General features: G+C 47.6%; 1 protein-coding gene across 10 annotated transcripts in view; it reads left to right on the top strand.

The window, feature by feature from the left end:
* Positions 1-906: 906 nt before the first annotated feature.
* ccdc9 (coiled-coil domain containing 9) overlaps positions 907-22,229 on the top strand; it is a 45,928-nt gene continuing 24,605 nt past the window's right edge. For 3 of the 10 annotated variants that reach the window (XM_048522447.2, XM_048522446.2, XM_048522437.2), the window contains exons 1-9: positions 1,036-1,141; positions 6,198-6,253; positions 7,576-7,686; positions 8,662-8,805; positions 9,501-9,836; positions 13,121-13,204; positions 18,422-18,595; positions 20,645-20,826; positions 22,043-22,095. In XM_048522447.2, coding sequence (XP_048378404.2) covers positions 6,248-6,253; positions 7,576-7,686; positions 8,662-8,805; positions 9,501-9,836; positions 13,121-13,204; positions 18,422-18,595; positions 20,645-20,826; positions 22,043-22,095 — 1,090 coding nt within the window. In that variant the 5' untranslated portion in view covers positions 1,036-1,141; positions 6,198-6,247. The other 7 variants (XM_048522438.2, XM_048522440.2, XM_048522444.2 and 4 more) reach the window with 7 other exon arrangements.

Here is a 22,229-nt window from a genome sequence, read left to right as displayed (position 1 = left end):
TGGCGTTAGAGGGTGGGTCACCGTTTGGAGGGTGCAGGACTCAATGGCCTCTTGACAAATGTGAATCAGGTCACAGGGGAGCGTCTGCCTGATTTTCTTCAACAGCAGCCCGTGGGATCTCTAATATCCACCAGAGAAGGCAGGAATGACACCTGCGACTGACCCGCACTCCCTCAGTCCCGCACTTGCAGCATCAGAGTTAGTGGTGTTTACGATTAGCGAGTTTTGAGAAGATTTGTAGCTCAGGTTGAGGTTCTGGATGTGAGTTTGCTCGCTGAGCTGGAAGGTTAGTTTTCAGACGTTTCGTCACCATTCTAGGTAACATCATCAGTGAGCCTCCGACGAAGCGCTGGTGTTATGTCCCGCTTTCTATTTATCTGCTTAGGTTTCCTTGGGTTGGTGATGTCATTTCCTGCGTTGGTGTTTACAATTCCTTTGAGTGGAGTTTGAAGTCCAAGAGTCTGTCACAATGAAAGAGAGGGACCTCTGCGGGTTGTACGCTTTAACCATCTGTATGTGGAGACTGAGGCAGGTCACACGATGCTAACCCCTCCAAGCAAAAAACTGTAAAGTCCCAGGGTGTTAGGTCTGATTTGCAACATCCCACTTTCGAGGGAGGAAGAGTCAAAAACTATAACATAAAACAAAAAGAGGTGGAAAAAAATTGTCAGAAGTGGCCTTTCCCACAAATCATTTAACAAAGGTCATTTGCAAAGCATCACAAACAGAAAACAAAACGCCTTTCAAAGGTAAAGACAAATTGTTTGTGAGGTTTTTAATCACACATTATTTCCTGTGCAGACACAAATTCAATTCAAGGACTTTGCCTTTAAGGTTGTTTCCCTTTAATCCCAGCCAGCAGCAAGCTTCTCGCTGCAAATATTAAAGTGCTCTCGACAGACAGACTGCGAGAAGTTGGGGGATTGGGGCTTGGAGGAGCCCTGCCCTCATCTCCAAGGTTTGAGTACAGTCTGAGCCTCCTGGTCAGCAGTTGGCCGCTTTAAGGGAAGTGGGTGCTCACTATTTGGCAGGAAACGTTGGAGCTCAGTGTGAGTGAGTGAGGTGGGTGCAGGATTTGGCAGCTCTGAGATCCCGCTACTGGCCTGGTGTAGGAGCCGGCAGCAGTGAGAGGGAGAACACGGTGAGATTCTGGGTGGGGAAGCTGCCCCACCCCCTCCGTTCCCCGGCTCAGTGAGACTGACAGCCCTGGGGCAAGGCTAACTGCACTTACAAGGCCAGAAGCCCCATTCTGGGTCAGATTTCTCCCTCGTTTAAGGCAGTTCAACACAGCAGGCTGCAGTGAGGGAGTGGGGGAGTGAGGGAGTGGGTGTGCTTTGTTTGGGGGGGGGGGGGGGGAATGGGAAACTTTTTTAAAAAAGAAGTGGCTCGCTCAGTGTCCCCTTTGCAGGAACCTGGTACATATTGTACACCAGACCCAGCTTAGGCCTGTCGCTGCAGCCCTGGCTGGGTTACTCTGGCACGCTGCCTCGCTCTTGCTTTTTTATAGGCAACTGGCAAGGTATCGGGCAAGGGGGTGTGAGGGGGGCATCTGCCCAAGTGTCTCAGTCATTTGGGGTGAGGGAGGGAGTTAGGAAGGGAAGGGAAGGGAAATGGGGGGGTAGCTAGGAGGGGAAGAGGAATGGGGGGGGGAAGAGGAATGGGGGAGAGAGAGGAAGGTGATGAGGAGGGAATGGGGGAGGGAATATTGGGGAGAGGGAGGTAAGTGGGGGTAGGAGGAGGGAATGGGGAGGGAGGGAGGGAATATGGGGGATGGGAGGAAGTGGGGAGAAAGGTGGTGAGGAGGATGGAACAGGGAGTGCCGGGGAAGAAAAATGGGCTTCTGTGAGATAGAATCCAGCTTTGCCATCCACTACTGTTGGGAGGGGGGGTTAGGTTCGGGGGCTGGGCAGGTCTGGTGGGGTAGAACTGCAGGTTATAAATCTTCAACCCTCGCTGAGAGTGGGGAGAATGTGGGACCCCCTGTCCCCACACCCCCAAAGGTGAATAGTTTGGATCCGTTGAAACAGAGAAGTTGGATAAACAAACACACGAGGGAGAGGGCGGGTTGGAATTAGATAGTGATGGGGGTGAGTTGGGGAAGAGCCGTGGAGCAGAAACTGCCAGGACAGAGAAGCTGGGCTGAATGGTTCGTTTGTGAGCTGGAACATCATGTGACAGGTTCTGGTCAGCACAACTGTCTCATCCACTTTCCCCTTTTCATAAGCATGAGGCGGTCTTTCCTGTGACATCTTATTTCCATCGGGAATCTGTACGTGTGTGAGATTGGATTGGGGGGGGGGAGGAGGAGGTGTGCGGGTGGGGATGATTGGATAATCTCAGGCTGGTGATCTGACAAGGCAGCTCAGGTCGTTAATCTCCTGCTTTGAGATTGCTTTCAAGCACTGAACATGTTTTGAGCTTTATTTGACTTTATTCCCTTTTTTTTGTGTGTGTGGTGCACATTGTTGTGCTTAGGATCAGCTCCTGCTGTCTTGAAATATAAAATGGGAGTGAAAGGTGTATTCGCAGTTCCCTAGTGGGGAGAATTAAATGTCTGAATCTGTCAAACAAAACAGAGCCTGATTCTTCTGATGTCCCTGGCTCAGTGCCGTGCCATTGGGGGTTAAAATCTCACCAGCAATCCTTGACATCTTTAGTATCTCCTGCTCGTTGAACAGTTGCTGAGACTGCAATCCCAGATTGTTAATGTCACACAGATTCCTGACACCCTGTGATTATTATCATCATGTTTTGTATGTTAGCAGGTGCAAAGGAGTTGAAGTTTCCCTCCCCGTCCAAGCAGAATGTATAGAAATAGCAGCTCGAGTAGGGCATTCGGCTCTTTGAGCCTGCATCCCCATTCAATACTATCCTGACTCGTCTTCTATCTCAACGCAACCTCTCTGCTTTATTCCCCTACTGAATGATTCCTTTAAATTCAAAAAATACATCCATCTTTTTCTTGAATAGCTTCAATGACTTGGCCTCCCCAGCTTCCTGTGGCAGAGAATTCCACATGTTCGTTAGCCCTGTGACCAAAGACATTTTTCCTCATTTTAATCCTAAATTTCCCTGTGCCCTAAGACTCTGTCTGTTGTTATTTTTATTTTTGTGGAATCCCTACTGTGTGGAAGCAGGCCGTTAGCCCTATTGAATCCACACCAACTTTCCAAAGAGTATCCCCCCCCCCCCCCCCACCCCAACCAGTCCCAGTAATCCTGCATTTCCCAAGGCTAATCTACTCAGCCTGCACATCTGTGGACAGTACGGGACAATAATCCACCCTAACCTGCACATCTTTGGGCTGTGGGAGGAAACCGGAGCACTCGAAGGAAACCCACACAGACACGGGGAGAATGTGCAAACTTCACACAGATTGTTGCCCAAGGGTGGAATCGAACCTCGGTCCCTGGTGCTGTGAGGCCAGAGTCTATCGGTGTGAGGCTGGAAAAGCACAGCAGGTCAGATAGCATCCGAGGAACAGGGAAGTCAACATTTTGGGCTGAAACATTGACTTTCCAGCTCCTCCGATGCTGTCTGACCTGCTGTGTTTTTCCAGCCTCACATCTACAGACCTTGGCACTGTGAGGCAGCAGTGCTAACCACTGAGCCACTGCGATGTAGACTTCCACCCTAACCAGAGAAATGTCCTCCCTGCATCTGGTCTGTCCAGCCCTGTTAGAATTTTATATGTTTCATGTTTCAATTTTGACTCCCACTCATCCTTCTGAACTCTAGTGAATACAGTCGAACCAATCTCTGCTTGTAGGTTCAGGCTTTGTCTACTCTGAGGCCCTCTTATTCGCTGAGCTGACTCTCTGAAGCGTATGGGATACCTCTATATTCATGCTGTCCCAATCCCTGTGTTCCCAACAGGTTCACCTGGGAATTGGCCCTTGGTTGTGCCAACAAGTTCTGGTGGTGGGAATAGCATCTACTCAATAGCCTCAATTTCCTGTTCATTAAACAGTTCCGAGGTACTTCTTGTTTGAGGGAATTTGTTGGCACTGTCAGCTCGACATTTGTCAGCAACAACCTGCGTTTATAAACATCACTCGTAGATAGTAAGAATTGCCGATGCTGGAGTCAGAGATAACACCGTGTGGGGCTGGAGGAACACAGCAGCCCAGGCAGCATCAGAGGAACAGGAAAGGTGAAGTTTCTGATCGGGACCCTGCTTCGTTTTCTGAGCTGAAACATCAACTGTTCTGCACCTCTGCTGCCTGGCTCGCTGTGCTGTGGTACTGTGTTATCTCTGCATTTATAAAACACCTTTTACCAACATAAAATGCCCCCATGTGCTGGCAGGAGTAACTGTCAGTCGTAGGTTTGACATTGTCTGGGGAAATTTGACCAGATGCTTGGTCTCGTAGGGAGGCTTTAAGAGATCTTAGAGGCAGAGAGAGGAGTGGAAGTGATGGAGCACAGAGATCTCTGAGGGCTGAGCAGTTGGAAGATGTTAGTGATGAGGAGCAGCAGGACCATTAAGGGATTTGAAAAGACAGATGAGAATTTTAATATTGAAGTGTTGCTGGACTGGGTGACAATCAGTGAACATGTTGTCCCATTCACATGTCAGCCTTAAGTAAATTAGGATGATCTAATTTATTGCCAAAAAATTCTTATTGTTGTATGAATTGTGGATAAATGTTAGATTCTTGTTCAATAGTGAACTGTGCTATCTTTAAAATGTAAAATGAATTCTTTAATCATCCCTATTTCCTGCAGAGTATCCCAGGAAGGATACCATTTGATGTAGAGTTGGATTAAATGCTTTGATATGTTGATTGATGAATCCAAAGACCAGCAGCTGCATTTGTTTAATGTTGAAAGCTTCAGTCATAGTGAATTAAGTCCAGAGCTAGTGTTGTTGCTTTTAAAAAGAAAAATAATTTGCGTTGCTATGAGCAACCATTCTCTTTGTGAATCTGGAGAGCATCATTTAGCCAAAGTGCCCTGATTACAGCGAGCTCTAAACTCACCCGAGATCACAGAGGGTGACCATTCTGAGACATCCTTCCTGTGCTAGCTACTGTGGGAAGGAAGTGACATCACAGTCATGTCACTGGACTAATGCTGTGGGCACGAGGGGTTCAGATCCCACCAGGACAGATGGGGAAATTTTAATTTAAAAAAAAAAATTCAGATTTTTGGGACAGTGGCTAGCACTGTTGCCCCACAGTGCCAGGAACATGGGTGGTTGTACTGTGCAGTCTGTAACAGCCTGTTCCCGCAGCATGGGGATTCTGAGATTCTGTGCAAAATGTGTGCATCGCCGAATGGTGATCCTTGCCAAATGTCATTAAAAATCTGTCTGGTTCACTGATGCCTTTTTAGGGAGGGAGTTCTACCATCCTTACCTGGTCTGGCCTACACGTGACTCCAGACCCACTGTGTTGTTGACTTCTAGAGTGGCCTAACAAACGCCTCAGTTCAAGGTCAGTGTGGACAAGCAATAAATATTGGCCTTGCCAGAGACATTTGCTTCCCAAGTAAAAATAATTTAAACAAAAAAATTCCATTAGCGCCGTTCTCCTGCTCAAACCATGTTGGTCCTGTATTTATCTTTGTCCTTTCCAAATATCCAGTTCCTCGATCGCCAATGCGAGATAAATTTCCGGCTAGTCTGAGTCGATGCACAGTAATCCCTTTAGGTGTTGATCCGTAGCTACCTGTTATTTTCTCACCCCTTGCTTTCCCCCCCCCCCCCCCCCCCGACCCCTGCAGAGTACTAGAGATGACTTCAGTCTGACTGTGTGCATACATTTTCCTGAATCCCTGTGACAGAATTCCTCGCTAACCTTAGCGCAACGAGACCAGTCTATCATTGCGGCTACAAAAACAGAAATTGCTGGCAAAGTTCAGCAGCAGGCGTGACGGCATCTGGGAAGAGAAATCAGAGTTAACATTTCGGGTCCGGTGTCCCGTCCTTCGAGCAGAGCGAACGTCGGAGTGAAATACGCCAAACTGTTCAGGATGCAGTGCCTTTTTTTTTTGTTGCAGAATCCATGATCTCTCTCTAACAGCGTGACCCTGTTTAATATCTCCCTCAGCTGCTCTCTCTCTCAGCTCAGCGAGAGGCCTACAAACTCATCACAGTCTCACAGAGTTGTACAATCTGTCTCCCTCCTAACAGCACAAGCTTAGCTCAGTTTCACTGTTACTAAAATGTCACATTCTGTTTTAATATTCTGCAGGAGGGAGTTTAAATCAAGCTCAGAGTTACTACTGACACACACAGCGAGCCATGATGGTGAGTGCCCAGCATATACCAACATAAAACTGATGACACTCCAGTTTTACCTTCGAATCAATGCCTTTAGTATATCCTTCTTTTGTTTGAATTGATCTTGTATGCAAGTTTTCAATTATGTCCACACACAATCCTTCTAAACCCACCCCCCCCCACCACTGTGACAAAGTGTTGGTTGGTTGTGTGGCTGAGGGGTGTGTCACAGCCAATTTGAAGTTTGTGTGTATTTTTGTGAGCAAATTTTACCTGTTCCCAGATCTGGGAGCCCTGGATGACTGTGATCCCTAACGGGGCGGCACAGTGGCTCAGTGGTTAGCCCTGCTGCCTCACAGCGCCAGGGATCAGGTTTGATTCCACCCTCGGGCGACTATCTGTGCGGAGTTTGCACATTCTCCCCCTGTCTATGTGGATTTCCCCTGGGTGCTCTGGTGTCCTCCCACAGTCCGAAAGGTGTGTAGGTTAGGGTGGATTGGTCGTGCTAAATTGTCTGTCATGTTCAGGGATGTGTAACGGGGAGCGGGTCTGCGTGCGATGCTCTGTCGGTCGGTGTGGACTTGCTGGGCCAAAGGGCCTGTTCCACAATGTAGGGATTCTATGATAGCTAACCCCAAAAGAGGAGACTTGGTGGTTGTCTAAGGAAGGGGAGACTTGATGACCGCACCCCCACCCCCAAAAGGTCTGCTTGGGCACTTGAGACCAGGGTGAGACACCAAGTGGAGTAAGTCTCTAGCTTTGAGCAGGATTTGTGGGGGAATGGGCACCAGTTCCCCAGTAATGGCTGGTTTGCCAACGCTGCCCTTCCTCTGGGAAATTCAGGCCCATTTCTTTCCCAGGCGTGGGCTTGCTTTGTGGGTGATGGAGGTGTCCTTTGAGTGACTATTGAGGTACACTAATGGTGAATTGAGGCTACGGCCTGACTGGGATTTTCCGCATTCGGCTACACGGATCCCCGTTCCCGTGCTGTTGAGAGTGGGGTCCACCTGCCTGGGCACGGCAGTGGCTAGCGACTACCATTCAGAGGGCTCCCTCAGGCCATGTTTGAACATGTTTTGGGTTTTTTATTTTGAGTACTCCCACCCCCCCCCCCCCCCCCCACCCCGAGTTTTGCCCGGGGGCAGCTGTGCCTTCAGCTGCCTGGGCCCCAAGCTCTGGAATTCCTTTCCTGAACCCCTCAGCGCTCGCTGAGAGACCCACCCTGCTGTCACCACCTTTGTCAGTTTGCCCTTGATAACCCTAACATGAAGCACCTTGGGATGAGTGAACATTAAAAGGTACTATGTCACTGCAAGTTGTTGTTGACATTTCCACTCCCCTCCTTTCAGTCAATGACGGTCGATCCCGACTTGAAAACGCGGGAGGAGAAGGATGCGGAGCTGGACCGGAGAATTGAAGCTCTGCGAAAGAAGAACGAGGCGCTAATGAAGAGACATCAGGTGAGAAACGACATACCCAGAGGGTTCGTGGGATCACTTTAGGATGAGTGTTGGTGAGTGCCTAACTCTCCCCAACCCCAGTCATCCCGTTACCCCACAATTCACCACCTCCCCCCACCTAACTCCAACCTATGTCCCAGACAGTGTCCTCAAGTTCCACCTCCATTAATGCCCCCATGTGCCAGTCCTTTTTGAGTTGGACCCCACCCTCAGCCAATCTCTTGACACCAAATTGGGGTTGGGGCATTTTGCTCTCCATCTCCATAAGCAGAGGCAATGGCCTAGTGGTATTATTGCTGAACTGTTAATCCAAAGACCCAGATAATGTTTTGGGGACCTGGCTTCAAATCCTGCCACGGCAGATGGAGGAATTTGAATTCAATGAAATATCTGGAATTAAGAATCTAATGATGACCATGTTGGAAAAACCCACCTGGGTCACTAATGTCCTTTAGGGAAGGAAACTGCCATCCTTACCTGGTCTGGCCTACATGTGACTCCAGACCCACATCAATGTGGTTGACACTGAACTGCCCCCGGGGCAATTAAGGATGGGCAGTAAATGCTGCCTAGTCAGCGATGCCCTCATCCTGCGAATGAATAAAAAAGAAATTGCCCAACCTCCTGAATATGAGATATTGGGCAATGATCTACGCAGCCCCACCAGGCCAATCTGCCTCCTAGCCCGGCATGGGACTATTGGTGTGGTGGTGGTGGGGGGAGGGATGCGAATTGGGGTGAAGGTGTGTGCGGGGGCGGGGAATGGTGAAGGACCTGGGTTCCCATTCATTGTCCCTTATAATCCCCCCACCCACCTCAAAACACATCACCCAGAGAGACAGCAACATCTGACCTCTGGGCAAGTTGCAAACATTTTCTTTGGCAGTAGATTTTCGAATTTTAGTTTCTCTGGAGCAGCTCGAATGGAACGAGGATTTCTTTTTTTTTTAAAACAATACTTGGTTTTTGAAATAGGAAATTGAAGAAGATCGGAAAAAGGCGGAACAGGATGGTGTGTCTGTGACCAATAGGAAACCCAAACATGAGGCAGAACACGACCGCAAGTGGGGGGCAAAAGAGAGTGTGATGGGTGTCAGTGACCTGAGTAAATCATCAGTCGTGAGTATTTTTATTTATTCGTTCGTGGGTTGAGGGTATCACGTGCTGGGCCAGCGTTTATTGTCCATCCCTAATTGCCCGGGCGTTGGGTGTGTAGTTAAGTATAACCCACATTGTGACCAGGTCAGGACAGCAGTTTCCTTCCCTAAAGGACATTCATGAACCACATGGCTCATGGTCACTATTAAACTCTTAATTTCATCTGCTGTTGTGGGTCTTGAACCTGGGTCCCCATTACCTTGGTTTCTCCATTGACCGTCCAGCGATAATACCATTAGGCCGTCCCCTCCCCGGTAAAGTCCTCAACGAGCAGAGAGGGTATTGGCTTAATGATTCTTCTGGAGGGAAAGATAAGTTTCTTGTGACAAGTCAGGGCTCCCGTTGCACCGACCCTCCAGCAGGGCTGTGTTGGCCGTCCGGCTGGGCGGCGCTCCCTCAGCGTTGATCCTCCGACTGGGTGGCGCTGACCCTCCGGCTGGGAGGTGCTCCCTCGGCGCTGACCCTCCGGCTCGGCTGGGCTGTGTTGGCACAGCTCTGGTTGCCTCATGTTGCCATTTTGAGTGAGCAACTGTTGTGTCAAAGATTCAAGATGCAGAGAGAGCCTCCCCAGCCCTGGACAAGATCCTGAACAAAACCTGTTTGTGGGGCACTGATGGCAAACTATTTACAACTGTTTATTTTTTTCTCTCTTGCAGGAGAAGCGATCCGTGAACAATAAAAAGATGGTGAACTCTCCCCGGGGATCTGTGGACTCTCCTGGGAGACGGCCTGGGACGTCTGGTCCCAGGCAGGAGGCTACAGACCGGGGCAGCCAACAGCACTCCCCGGGCAACAGGGCCGACAGGATGACGTGGGGCGATCAGGTGTACAGGAGCCCCCGCAAGATCGGTGGACACGAGAGCCCGAGCGGAGAGAGACAAGGTCGGGGAGAGCTGGGGGGACGTGCCAGAAGAGGTCGTGCAGGGGGAGGTGGTCCTGATGGCGCAGGCCGTGGATTAGGCAGTGCCTCTCAGCAGGAGAGGCGAGTCAAGGTAGGTAAGGCTGGGAAGCGTCTAAACCAAGGAGCACGTACACACCCATGAAAGGGATAAGATAGAGTCAGCACAGAAAGAGGCCCTTTGCCCCATTGAGTCTGTGCTAGTCAAAAACAACTACCTGACTACTCCAGTCCCAATTTCTGAGTTGGCCCATAGCCTTAGCATCGCCCCTGAACATTTCTTAAATGTTGTGAACGTTCCTGCCTCTCCCACTCTCACAGGCAAATTCCCACCACCCACGGAGAGAGTTTTTTTTCCTCGTATGTCCTTTAAACCTCCTGCCCCTTTGCCTTAAATCAGTGATCCCTCCATCGAGATCTACCCTATCTATACTCCTCAGTATTTTCTACATCTCAGCCATGTCTCTTTTCGATCTCCTCTGCTCCAGGGATCCCAACCCCAGTCTGATCAATTTCTCTTCACGACTGAAGCCCTCCAGCTCACTCTGCGCCCTCTCAAGTGCTAGCACATCCCTCTTATTACATGGATTCCAGAACTGCACACAATACTCAAACTGTGAACTAACCAACTTTATAGACAGTTCCAGCATTACCTCCCTGCTCTGTAACTACTCACACCAAAACAGGCCATTCAGCCCACCTGCTCTGTGCTGGCATTTCTGGTCGGCATCCAGACTCTCCCAACTTCCTTGGTCCTATGATTTGAGGAAGGAGTAATGACAATGTAACATCTTCAATGTAGGAAAGTCCCTCCGTGATCTGTGGCTGTGATGACCATAATGATTTAACCATGTTCCGGAAGCAGCTATCCCAAGCGAATGGAATGGGCTTTGCAGGCACTGCTGGTGTGCAGAGCCAGTTCGAAACTGGATTGGGGATTGGGGAGAAAGTGGGAGATTGGCATGAAGTAATGATGCTTGTTTAATGAGCTGGTGCAGGCAAGATGGACTGAATGGCCTCCCGCTACTCTCAGAATTCTCCTTGTTTTGTTTTCTTTGATTATGGATGACAATGAACCTTAAACTAATTCATTTCCGTTCACAAACTTCCTTTTATTGCACAGAATCATAAATCAACACGAATAAATTGCTTATTAGTGACAATGTTAAGGTGCAGGAGGAGGCTGTTCGGCCCATTGTGTTTGTGCTGGCTCTTTGAAAGAACATTTCAATTAGTACCATCCCCTACGTCTTTCACCAGAAACCCTGCCAATGTTTTTTCTTTTCAGTAATTTAGCAGTTCTCTCTCGCGCACGCTGTCATGCTCTGTGTGTGTGTGTGTTGCTGTTAAGAGTTCACTGTTTTAACAGCACTATGTTCTGTGTGCAGCCAATTGACAGGCTACTTAATGCACAGAATGAGGCTGTTTGGCCCATCAGGGAAGAGAATTAAAGTTCTTGGCAAAAGAACCAATGGGTTATAATAATTAGGAACACACTTCCTGAAAGTAACTTTCAAAAAGGGGTATTGTGTTAACGATTTAGTGAAGTTGTTACAAACTTACCAGAGCAGTGGGCAGCTCTGTCATTGGAGAGTGAGCAAGCCTGAGAACTGGTGGCAGGTGAGCTGGAGGGGACCATACCCAGGGAGAGGTTGGGAAGGAGAGTCATTCCGCACCCCCCTCTCCCGGTTTCTGACATATGGAAGTGAAAGCGCACCTTTTATTGATTAGCACTGAGAGAGCTCCGTGACACATCCGTGCCAATGGTGGACACATTCTCTTATCCCTAAAAGCAAAGCAAATAGCTGCAAATCTGAAATAAATAAAAATCAGTGCTGGAGAAACTCGGAAAGCCTGGCAGCACCTGTCGAGAGAGTAAAACAGTTAATGTTTTGAGACCAGTATAACTCTTATTCAGAGAGATGGATCTTCTGTGTTTTTTCCTTTGAACCTTGAACAACATCTCCTTTTCCATATTCACATTTAGCAGCCTCTAGGACTCAATATTGAGCTCAAAAGCTTCAGAGTGTGATCTCTGTACTCTGTTTCGTTGACTTTTCTCCGTTCTGTTCTGTCTTAACTCTCTTCCCTTTTTTGGTCTAAAATGCCTGGTTGGAATACTTTAGTACCTGCTGTTTATTTCACAGTTGAAATGACAGCATTAAATTGCTTGAACTGCACTCACTGCACCTGGAACGAGAGGGCCGGATGACCCAGGGCTTCCCAGACAGTGGGTCACAAGTCAGACCTTTGGGGCTGCAGTTCTTGGGCAGCAGTGCAAGCAGCTGCGTGGCCCCCTTAAATCCTCACCATATTTTTGAGCAGCGTACTTTGCCTCACTTTCCAATCCCTGTGGCCTGATTCCTCACCTGCAAATCCCCAGGCAGAAAGGAAGGTGAATGTTACTTAAGTCTTCCTGAGATCGAATCCACTTCTCTGCTTTCACGGGTCGTCCCACCCATTCCCCTCTTGCTGTTACAGACCCCTCCCAACCCGCTCGCCCCAACCCACTCACCCTCACTGCCCCTCTTCAAAAATCAAGGTGAGTGTCACAACATGGGAAGGATTGGAGGCACTGGGCAGATGCTACTGCCGAACATACTTTTTATATGAAAAACAACCTTGTGTGTTTTTCAGTGGGGACCTTGTTTTGGATGTGTTCCTGTTGTTTTCCAATACAGGCAGAATAATGGCCAACTCCATGCCAAGTGTGACCAACTGATCCTAGTCGTTAACCAGCCTGCACCCCTCAGTGGGGTAATTTGCCCAACATTTTGGGTTTTGGTAGCCTCTCTGGTTCAGGGTGTCAGAACCAATTGCGATCTGACCTCTACCAGGCCTTAACAGCTTCACCATTTGGGATTATTGCTTTCTTTACACTTCGGGATTCCAGCAGAAGCTGAATGGACGTGTCACGAGCAACATATGTTCTGAGACTGAGTTCTGATTCCACCACGACAGATGGTGAAATTTGAAACCAATAAAAATTATCATGCAAAGCTACGTGTTGCAAAAATCCAACTGGTTCATTTTTCTTAGGATGGAAATCTGCCATCCTTACCTGGTCTGGCCTACACGTGACTCCAGACATGCAGCAATGTGGTTGACTCTTACCAGCCCTCAGAAATGGCTGAACAAACCTCTCGTTTAAGGGCAATTAAGGATTGGCAGTAAAGGCTGGCCGAGCTAAAAATGGTTACATCCCACAGATGAGTAATCAAAAAAAATTACAGGTCTTAGTACACAACTTGTTAGAGGGTTGGGGTGGGGAGAGGTGTTTGCTGCCTTCAGGATATGGTTTGGTTCTGAGATTGGGAGGGAGAGTATCCGGAAGTGGGATTCGGCAAGATGTCAAGGTTGTCTCTTCACTTTTTACAGGAATGGGAGGAAAAGCGAAGACAGAACATTGAGAAAATGAATGAAGAAATGGAGAAGATCGCTGAATACGAAAGGAGCCAGATGGTGAGTTAATGCGAGTGAGTTTGTCCTTTAATCCTCAAGCTTCCATTTTGGGTCTTGTCCAGAATTCTGGGAGAATATGCAAAAACAAAGTTGCTGGAAAAGCTCAGCAAGTCTAGTAACATCTGTGAAGGAAAACGGAGTTAACCTAAGTTCTGAGGAAGAGTTACTGGACCTGAAATGTTAATTCTTTGATTTTTCCCTTCACAGATGCTACCAGACCAGCAACTTTGTTTTTGGTTCTGATTTACAGCATCCACAGTTCTTTCGGTTCTTATTCTGGAAGAATGTGCTGAGGCTCCCGCCTGTTCAATCCTTTTCAAAACTGGTTTTCAGCAAGTAAAATTTGCTTAAAAACATAACAAGGTTTAGAGCTGAATGAACATGGCAGGCCAGGCAGCATCAGAGGAGCAGGAAAGCTGATGTTTCGGGCCTAGACCCTTGTTCAGATTTTCTAATGTTTTTCTGATGAAGGGTCTAGGTCAGAAATGTCAGCTTTCCTGCTCCTCTGATGCTGCTTGTCCTGCTGTGTTCATCCAGCTCTACACTTTGTTATCTCAGATTCTCCAGCATCTGCAGCTCCTGCTGTCTCTAAGATTCGCTTAAAATCTCTTTCAGGTACTGGAGAAACTGAAAGTCATGGTCAGGTAAAATTATTATAGATTAAACAAAGAATGAAGAAGACTCTGAAATGTTGCGTGGAGATTCAACGGAAGGTTCATGTTAGAATAAAACAGTGCAATAAGGCCATTTGGTCCATTGCTTTATATCTGTAAGCTAATGCAAGCCAGTTTATATTAGTTGCCCTGGTTCTCAAATATGCTGAGCAAGCTACAGATTAGAGCTCTTAAGTTGGTAATCGGTTGCCAGTAATGGTTGTGATATTCTTGTTGGTATTTGTGAGTCCGTGTTATTGTTGTTGGCCTGTGGTGTGTTTGGGTGAAAAATCAGCCAGAGTTCGTGCTCCTGGTCACTTGGTTAAAAGGTAGAGAGACAGGCCATTCTGCCACCTCTAATATAAGTACAAATAGTAACCATTGCACAGGTACAATTACATTTAAAAGGCATCTGGATGGGTATGTGAATAGGTTTCGTGTGTAATGGGCCAAATGCTGGCAAATGGGACTAGGCTCATTTAAGATATCTGGACAGCACGGACAAGTTGGACTGAAGGGTCTGTTTCTGTGCTGCACATCTCTATGACTCCATATGAAATAGGAGCCAAAGTAGACCATTCGATCCCTTGAACCTGCTCCACCACACAATAAGATCGTGACTGGTTTGTGTTTCAAAGTACATATACTCACCTCCCAATAATCTTGATAGGAAAGGAATCAATCCACCTCCTATTTAATGAATCTTCCCTCCACCACTTTCTGAGGCAAAGTTGCACCGCCCTCCGAGAACAGAAGGAAATCTGCCATCCTTGCACGGCCCAGCCTGCATGCGACTCCTCATCCCTGCCCTAAAAAGGTACGTACTAATTTTAAAACAGTTGGTCCCCGGTTCTGGGCTGACCCACGTGACAAAGCATCCTTTTTCATGTTCATCTTGTCAGACCATTCAGGATCTTGTATACTTCAATCAAATCGCCCCTCACTCTTCTAAACTTGCTGGGTTTGCCTTGCTTTCACGGTAGCAGAAGATGGTAGTTGCGAGGGTGTTTCAGAAAATATTGAGATTGGCAGTTGTTTGTAATTTGTTGGATACATGTGAAATAGTGAGGTAAGAGACTTCAGAAAGTGAATCTGCACTGCCACTTAGTGGTGAGAAACTACATTACACTGTGACTGTTGACATAGCAAAACTGAATGAGAAATACTGGCAGAAAAATTACAGGCACACTTACAGCACAGTACTGGCTATAAGACATTTGTTAAGCTGTAGATGTATGTTGGGTTTACGTTGCCTTTGGATTGGCTGCTCAGGCTCATCTAGACTCCAATATTGCAACAGAGCACTGGCTTGGGTGTTGGGAGGATTTCAGTATCTCAGGTCAGGTGCCCCAGGTGGAGCTGAGCATCGAGAAAGGAGAAAATTAGTTAGACGTTTTGCATGTACACATATTAATTAGCAGCAGGATCAGTCCATTCAGCCCTTCAACCCTGTACTTTCATTTGATCAGATTGTAACCGATCTGTATTCCTGTCTGATAACGTTTCGCCAGCTTACTGACCAAGAATCTGTCTAGTTCAGCCCTAAAAATGTACTCAGACTTTGCTTCTGTCACCCATTGAGAAGAGGCCCTCTGCGAGAAAATAATTGTCCCTGTCTTAAATAGGTACCGTTATTTTTAAACAGTGACCACCCCCCCATACATTCTCCCACCAGAGGAAACATCCTTTCAACATCCGTCCAGTCAAGATGCCTCCTGTTCTTCTATTATTTCTGTCAAGATGCCCCTTGGTCTGCAAAACTCCCGCTGATTAAAATTTTTGTCCAATTATGTTTTAGGAAAGTGCCATCGACGGTAGCAGGCTCCCTTTTGCTGTGGTAGAAAAGTGAAAAGAATATGGAACTCCCTCCCACAAAAGGCGGTTGAAATAGATAGTGTCGATGATCTTGAAGAGAACTAGACAAGCATGTGAGGGACAATTGAATAGAGGGTTACAATGGGTGATTTTTAGCTGAGGAATGTCTTGAATTAACAAGAAAACCAAAGCATATTGTAAAGTTGAGGTCACCGATCAACCATGATCTTCTGAGGAACGAAGGAGGCTTGATGTAGGCTAATCCTACTCCCAGTCGATGTGTTCAAAGACCAGCAGGAGGCCCAAAGGGAGCATAAACACAGACATGAACTGGTTGGGCTGAACGGCCTGTTAACCTTTCCTTCTCCAGATTGACTCTGTGAGCTTTAGCAGTGTTTTCTGCTTCTGAATGTCTTTTTTGTTTTTAAGGTAGTTTTTAAGCTAAAGGGGGAAAACCCCAGCCTGCCCCTCGGCCTTTCATCCGGCCTGACTGTCTTTACAGATAAATTTGATGTCGATAGATGCAGGAGGGGGGCAGAGACATAAAACGGGTTAAATGGAGTTACGTTAGAGATTAAGTGTGGTGTCTGGTCCATGTTTTACTGGGAGTCAACCAGGATTAAAGAGAGTTATAGTGAAGGTAGGTTGTGTAAACTTAGTTAGCACAGGGGCTCAGTGGTTAACCCTGCTGCCTCAGAGCACCAGGGACCCAGGTTCAATCCCACCCTCCGGTAACTGTCTGTGTGGAGTTTGCACATTCTCCCTGTGTCTGTGTGGGTTTCCTCCGGGTGCTCCGGTTTCCTCCCACAGTCCAAAGATGTGCAAGTTAGGGTGGATTGGCCGTGGAAATACAACGTTACAGGAATAGGGTAGGGGATTGGGTCTGGGTGGGATAGTCTTTGGAGGCTAGGTATGGACTTGCTGGGGTGAATGGCCTGCTTCCACAGTGTAGGGATTCCGTGATTCTATACTGCCTCGTTCTTTGAAGATTTCAGGTGTCTAAAATTACAAACAACAGCATCGATACAAAGAACCTGCCTCCTCTGTACACACAATGAGGCATCACCTTTGAAAGGTTAGCTTAGTGTGATGTTGGGAAGCAATCTTTTTTGGGAGTAGCATCTCCATCAAAACCAACCTCACCTGCACTTCCCCCAACCAAACCCGACCAAACCCCATGCTGTGAAAGGATCTTGGGGTCAACTGCAACTTTCAACACAGAGACTTTCTTATTGGAGAAGTAGCAAACTCAGGTGGGTGAACAGAGCTGTGGTACAGACCAGGTACGGTAGGAACTGCAGATGCTGGAGAATCTGAGATAACCAGGTGTAGAGCTGGATGAACACAGCAGGCCAAGCAGGAAAGCTAACGTTTTCACTTCATACCCGAAATGCCAGCTTCCCTGCTCCTCTGATGCTGCCTAACCTGCTGTGTTCATCCAGCTCTACACTTGTGATACAGACCAACTGTGGACGAACTGATAGAATAGCGTCGAAGGGACTGAATGGCCTGACCTGATTTTGATTAAAAAGGCTGGGAATGCTTTTTATAGTTTTTGGCTGTTACCGGCTGATCATTGCAGCATTGAGGAGCTGGTGAAACTCGATTCCAGCAAAGGGTTAATGCTTTGAATTGGTGACAGGCAGCTTTGGTCAGTAGAGAGGAGCAGGGTGGGATATGACTGAGGAGCAGAGCACTCCGTCTCCCCTCTGACTAGTTAATACACCTGCTGGCCTAGATTGCTGACGTGCTGTGAATTCACGATCTTCTCTCAGGAGATGGTTCTTAACTCTTTACTAGCAAATACACAGCTGTGTTTCAGGAGCTGTCCCCCATGTGGATGAGCTCATTGGCTAATAGCCTCTGCTGAATGGCAGGGTTGGGACTGTACTGTGTGTGTCGTGTGGGTGAGACAGTGCAGCACTATCACAGCACTGAACTGGAGAGTCAGACTAAGTCTTTACCTGGATATGTTTGGGGACTTGGGCCAACACAAGGAAAGCAAGAATACAGTTGTAGGAGTTTGTAGGGTTGTCATCTTGAACCAAACCAGCAGTTCATGATTGACCTTTAAGGAATGGGTATTTTGTCATTCCTTCAATCAGCCTGGTCTAAAGTAACCAATGCAGTTGACCCTGGGTGACCTCAAGATATGTAACAACAGGTAGAGACCTACCATGGGTGTCAGCCTGTTGCCGCCATTCTGCCCTTCTCCCTACCCCCCCCAACTTTTCTTTTTAATCTACAGCTCCCCCTATGCCCACAACCAGCTCCCAAAGCAGGGTAATACCTGAAACGTTCACTTCATCCCCTCCTGATGCTGCCTGGCCTGCTGTGTTTTTCCAGCCTCTTGTTGCCTACATGTAAGGATGGGGCGACATTTTTAGACTGGAATGAACAGCAGGACATTGCCAAGTCAGGATGGCGAGTGACTCAGAGGGGAGCTTGCAGGCACTGTCCCCATGTATCTGTTACCCACGTCCTTCTGCCTGGAAGTGGTAAGGGTTTGGAAGATGCTGCTGTAGGAGCCTTTAGTGAGTTGCTGCAGTGCATCTGTTCTCGAGCAACTCAAGAATTTGAAATTGCTTGCCCCCTACCCTTGGAGTATAATCCAGATTTTATTCTGCACTGTTTAGAATTGATCTTCTCTCTCTGAGCTGTGGCTGGTTTACTAGGCTAACGTGAGGTTTGGCTCGGTTTTGTAATAACTTTATGAAGCTTTATACTAAAAGCTGGTTCACGTTTCAAGGACGGATCTGGTGAGAAGAACCCTGTGCGGAACTTTCTGGATGACCCGCGGCGTTTGGGGTCCCTCCCTGACGGCGACCGTAAAGATGGCAGCCGGCGGCACGTCCGGAATTGGGGCGGTCCCAACTTCGAGAAGGTGAAAACCGGATTGGACCGCGGTGACAAGGACTGGCAGGTAGGCCGGCATCGGTGGTGGGGAGGGGGGGAAGCTCTACGTGCAACCCCTTCGTTTGTCACGTGGCCTGGCTCAGACACAAAGAGGTGAAGTTAACGTCCCTGATCGCAGCGACATTTAAAGGCATGGAGGGGAGTGGGGAGATAGTGGGAATGTGACATTGAGTTGGAGGATTAACGATGGTCGTATTGAATGGGCGAGCAGCTCAAAGGACCAAATGGCTGTTTCCTGCTTCTAGTTTGTGAGGGCTACCCACCCTGATTGGGAAGGGAAACGGTGATTTTTGGAGTACAGTGCACAGCTCTGGTAGCCCTCCAATCGGAAGGACATTATTAAACTGTAGACGATTCAGAAAAGATTTACCAGGATGTTGTGGGGAAATGGAGGGTTTGAGTTGTGAGGAGAGGCTGAATAGACTGGGACTTTTTTCCCGTAGACCATAGGAGGCTGAGGGGTGACCTTAACAGAGGTTTATAAAATCATGAGCGGCATGGACAAGGTGAATAGCCAAGGTCTTTTTTTCTAGGGTGGGGAATTTCAAAACCAGGCGTCTGTATTTTTAAGGCAAGAGGAGAAAGGTCCCTTTTAAATCAGAGGAGGGACTTTTTCACACAGAAGGTGGTTCATAAATAGAATGAACGGTGAGAGGAACAGTAGAAGCAGGTACAGTTACAACATTTGAAAGACATTTGAACAAGTATATGAATGCAAAAGTTTAGAGGGTTATGGGCCAAACGCAGGCAAGAGTTTAGTTTGGCAAACTTAGTAAGCATGGATGAGTTGGACCAAAGGGCCTGTTTCCCTGCTGTATGACCGTTCCCATCCTTTTGCTGAGACCCTGTGATTTAACCATGCATCCAGTACCATGACAGAGTGGTCTCTGCTTCACCCACCCCTATTTTGGATCCTTCCGTGAATAATCAATGGACAGATCAGGCCTAGGTGCTAAAAGTCACCGGACTAGTCATTCAGAGGCCCAGCTCAGGCTCTAAAGGGTCATAGTTTCAAATCCCACCACAGCAACTAATCAAATGTCAACCCCATGTGTAACTGTTCTTGGTAGCGGTGACCCGACAACCGTTGTCAGTTTTAAACACTTTTAGTCACTCGTTCACGGGCTGTGGCCATTGCTGGCTGCCTTGGAGAAGGTAGTAGTGAGCTGTGTTCTTGAATCACTGCAGCCCATGTGTGGGTGAAGTCAGAATACTTCAAAAGGTTGGAATTCTATGATTTTGACTAAGGTTTAGGGACTCCCACAGTGCTGTTGGGGAGGGAGTTCTAGGATTTTAGTCTGATGAAACACGTGGGACCCTGAAGGGGCTTGACAGGGTAAGTGCAGAGAGGACAGTACCTGCCATGGGAGAGCCTAGGACTGGACAGCATAGCCTCAGAGTGAAGGGGTGGCAATTTAACAATGAGGTGAGAAATCTCTTCTCTGAGGGTTGAGTCTCTTTGGAACTCCTTGCTGCAGGGAGTTGTCGGGGCAGAATCCTTGTGCTTATTTAAGGCTGAGACAGATTCTTGATCAACCAGGGAATCGAGGGTCATGGGGAAAGGGCGGGAAAGTGGACGTGAGGGATGTGGGGTCAGCCTTGATCCTATTGAATGGCCGAGCAGGCTTGAAGGGCCGAATGGCCTACTGTTCTATTCTTATGGTCTGAATGCAAAAAGGACAGTCCGGGTGGTGAGTGGCTCGGAGGGGATCTTGCAGGAGGTGGTGTTCCTCTGTGTCTGCTGCCTTTGTCCTTCTAGATGGTAGAGGACACTGGTTTGGAAGGTGCTGTCAAAAAAATTTTGGAGAAACCCATTTGGTTCATTAAGGTTCTTCTAGGGGAGGGAATTCTGCTGTCCTTACCTGGTCTAGCTGACAAGAGACTCCAGGCCCATAGCAGTGGGGTTGACCTTAACCACTGTCTGAAATGGCCAAGCAAGCCTTTCAGTTTAAAGGGTAATCAGGGATGAGCCACAGATACCAATCTCGCCAGTGGTGCCCGCAACCCATTGAAAGAATAAAGGCAAAAACAGTCCAGCTGATGTGTGTTCCCACAGGGCAGATGGTCAAGCACCAAGGGTTCTGTTGACATGACAATGTCAATGACTGGTCGAGAGAGGGCGGAGTATGTGCGCTGGAAGAAGGAGCGAGAGCAGATCGACCAGGAGAGGCTTGAGCGGCACCGCAATGCAATGGGACAATGGAGACGAGAGTGGGACGCTGAGAAGACTGAATCCATGTATGTGTTTGCTGAGAGAGCCGGGCACTGCCAAGCTATTCCCCTCTCATTTTTCTAATTAGAACTCCAGCATTTATTTTCACACCACTCATGTTCTCCAGACACTTCTTTCACACATCAAATGTGAGCTGTTGTTATAATTCCTTTTGTCAAAATGCTGTGTTGTGTGTGTGTGTGTGTGTGTGTCTCTGGTCATTTGTTTTCAAGCCCCTAGCCTTATGGTATGGTAATTGTGACTTTATTTTGGCTAACTGAGACAATTACAAATATGATCAGATTTAATTTGAAAGTAATCTCTTTGAGAATGTTTGGACTTGTTTCCCATTCTGTATTTTCTGTCTCTCAACTGAATTCTGAAGTCAGTTCTGACACAGAACAGAACTGAGACCTTCTTATCCACAGTTCAGTTACATATCACTGATTATTATATAAGATTTTTTTAAACAAAAAACAATAACCTTGCCTTTTGAGGGGAGGCTAGATAAGCAAGCAAGAGAGGAGACTGGAGCATTATGTGAAGAATTGTTCAGCTTAATGGACTGTTACTGATAGTTCTTCAGATATGGGATGTTGCCAGCATTTATTGCCCGTCCCTAGTTCCCTTGGGCAGGTGGGCGTGAGCTGCCTTCTTGAACCATTGCAGTCCATGTGCTGTAAGTTGACCCACAGTGCCATTAGGGAGGGAATTCCAGGATTTTGACCCAGTGTCACTGAAGGAACGGTGATATATTTTCCACGTCAGGACGGAGGGTGGCTCGGAGGGGAACTAGCAGGGGGTGGTGTTCCCATGTATCTGCTGCCCTTCTGTCCTTCTAGATGGAGGGAGTTGTGGGTTTGGAAAGTGCTGTCCCAAGGATCTTTGGTGAATTTCTGCAGTGCCTCTTGTAGATGATACTCACTGCTGCTCCTGGGTTGTGGAGGTAGGAAAGTACTGTGCATCCTTACAAAAACCTTTTGCCATCTTGAACTCAGCCTGATCAACCAAGCTCCAGTGAAAAAATCTATTCCTGTTTGATCCTTTCTGCCTCCATTCCAACACACAGTTCTAATTAACTATTTATGTCTTGTCTAGGTAGCTCCTGACAGATGTTAAACATCGCCAATGGGTTATTTTTTGATTTTGATTTGCTTGAACTATTTTGTTCTACTCCATCATTCATTTTATTGTTTTTTTTCCTCTCCCTTCCATCTTCCCCCCCCCCACCGACCCTTTCAGGTTCAAAGAAACCCCAGTTCCCACCGTGAGTGCTGAAGGTCGCAGCGTGCGAGGTAGGTTAACCTGCTGGTACTTGGTGGGTGAGGAGCTTTGTATAGCTCAGCAAGGAGAAATTCTCAACATTACCATCAATGAATGTTAACATGTACCTCAGAATGAAAGATGGGAGGGTGAGAGTCACTATTGT

Source organism: Stegostoma tigrinum, chromosome 39, assembly GCF_030684315.1.
Source record: "Stegostoma tigrinum isolate sSteTig4 chromosome 39, sSteTig4.hap1, whole genome shotgun sequence".
NCBI classification, from domain to species: Eukaryota; Metazoa; Chordata; class Chondrichthyes; order Orectolobiformes; family Stegostomatidae; genus Stegostoma; species Stegostoma tigrinum.
This window is presented reverse-complemented; position numbering and strand designations above follow the sequence as displayed.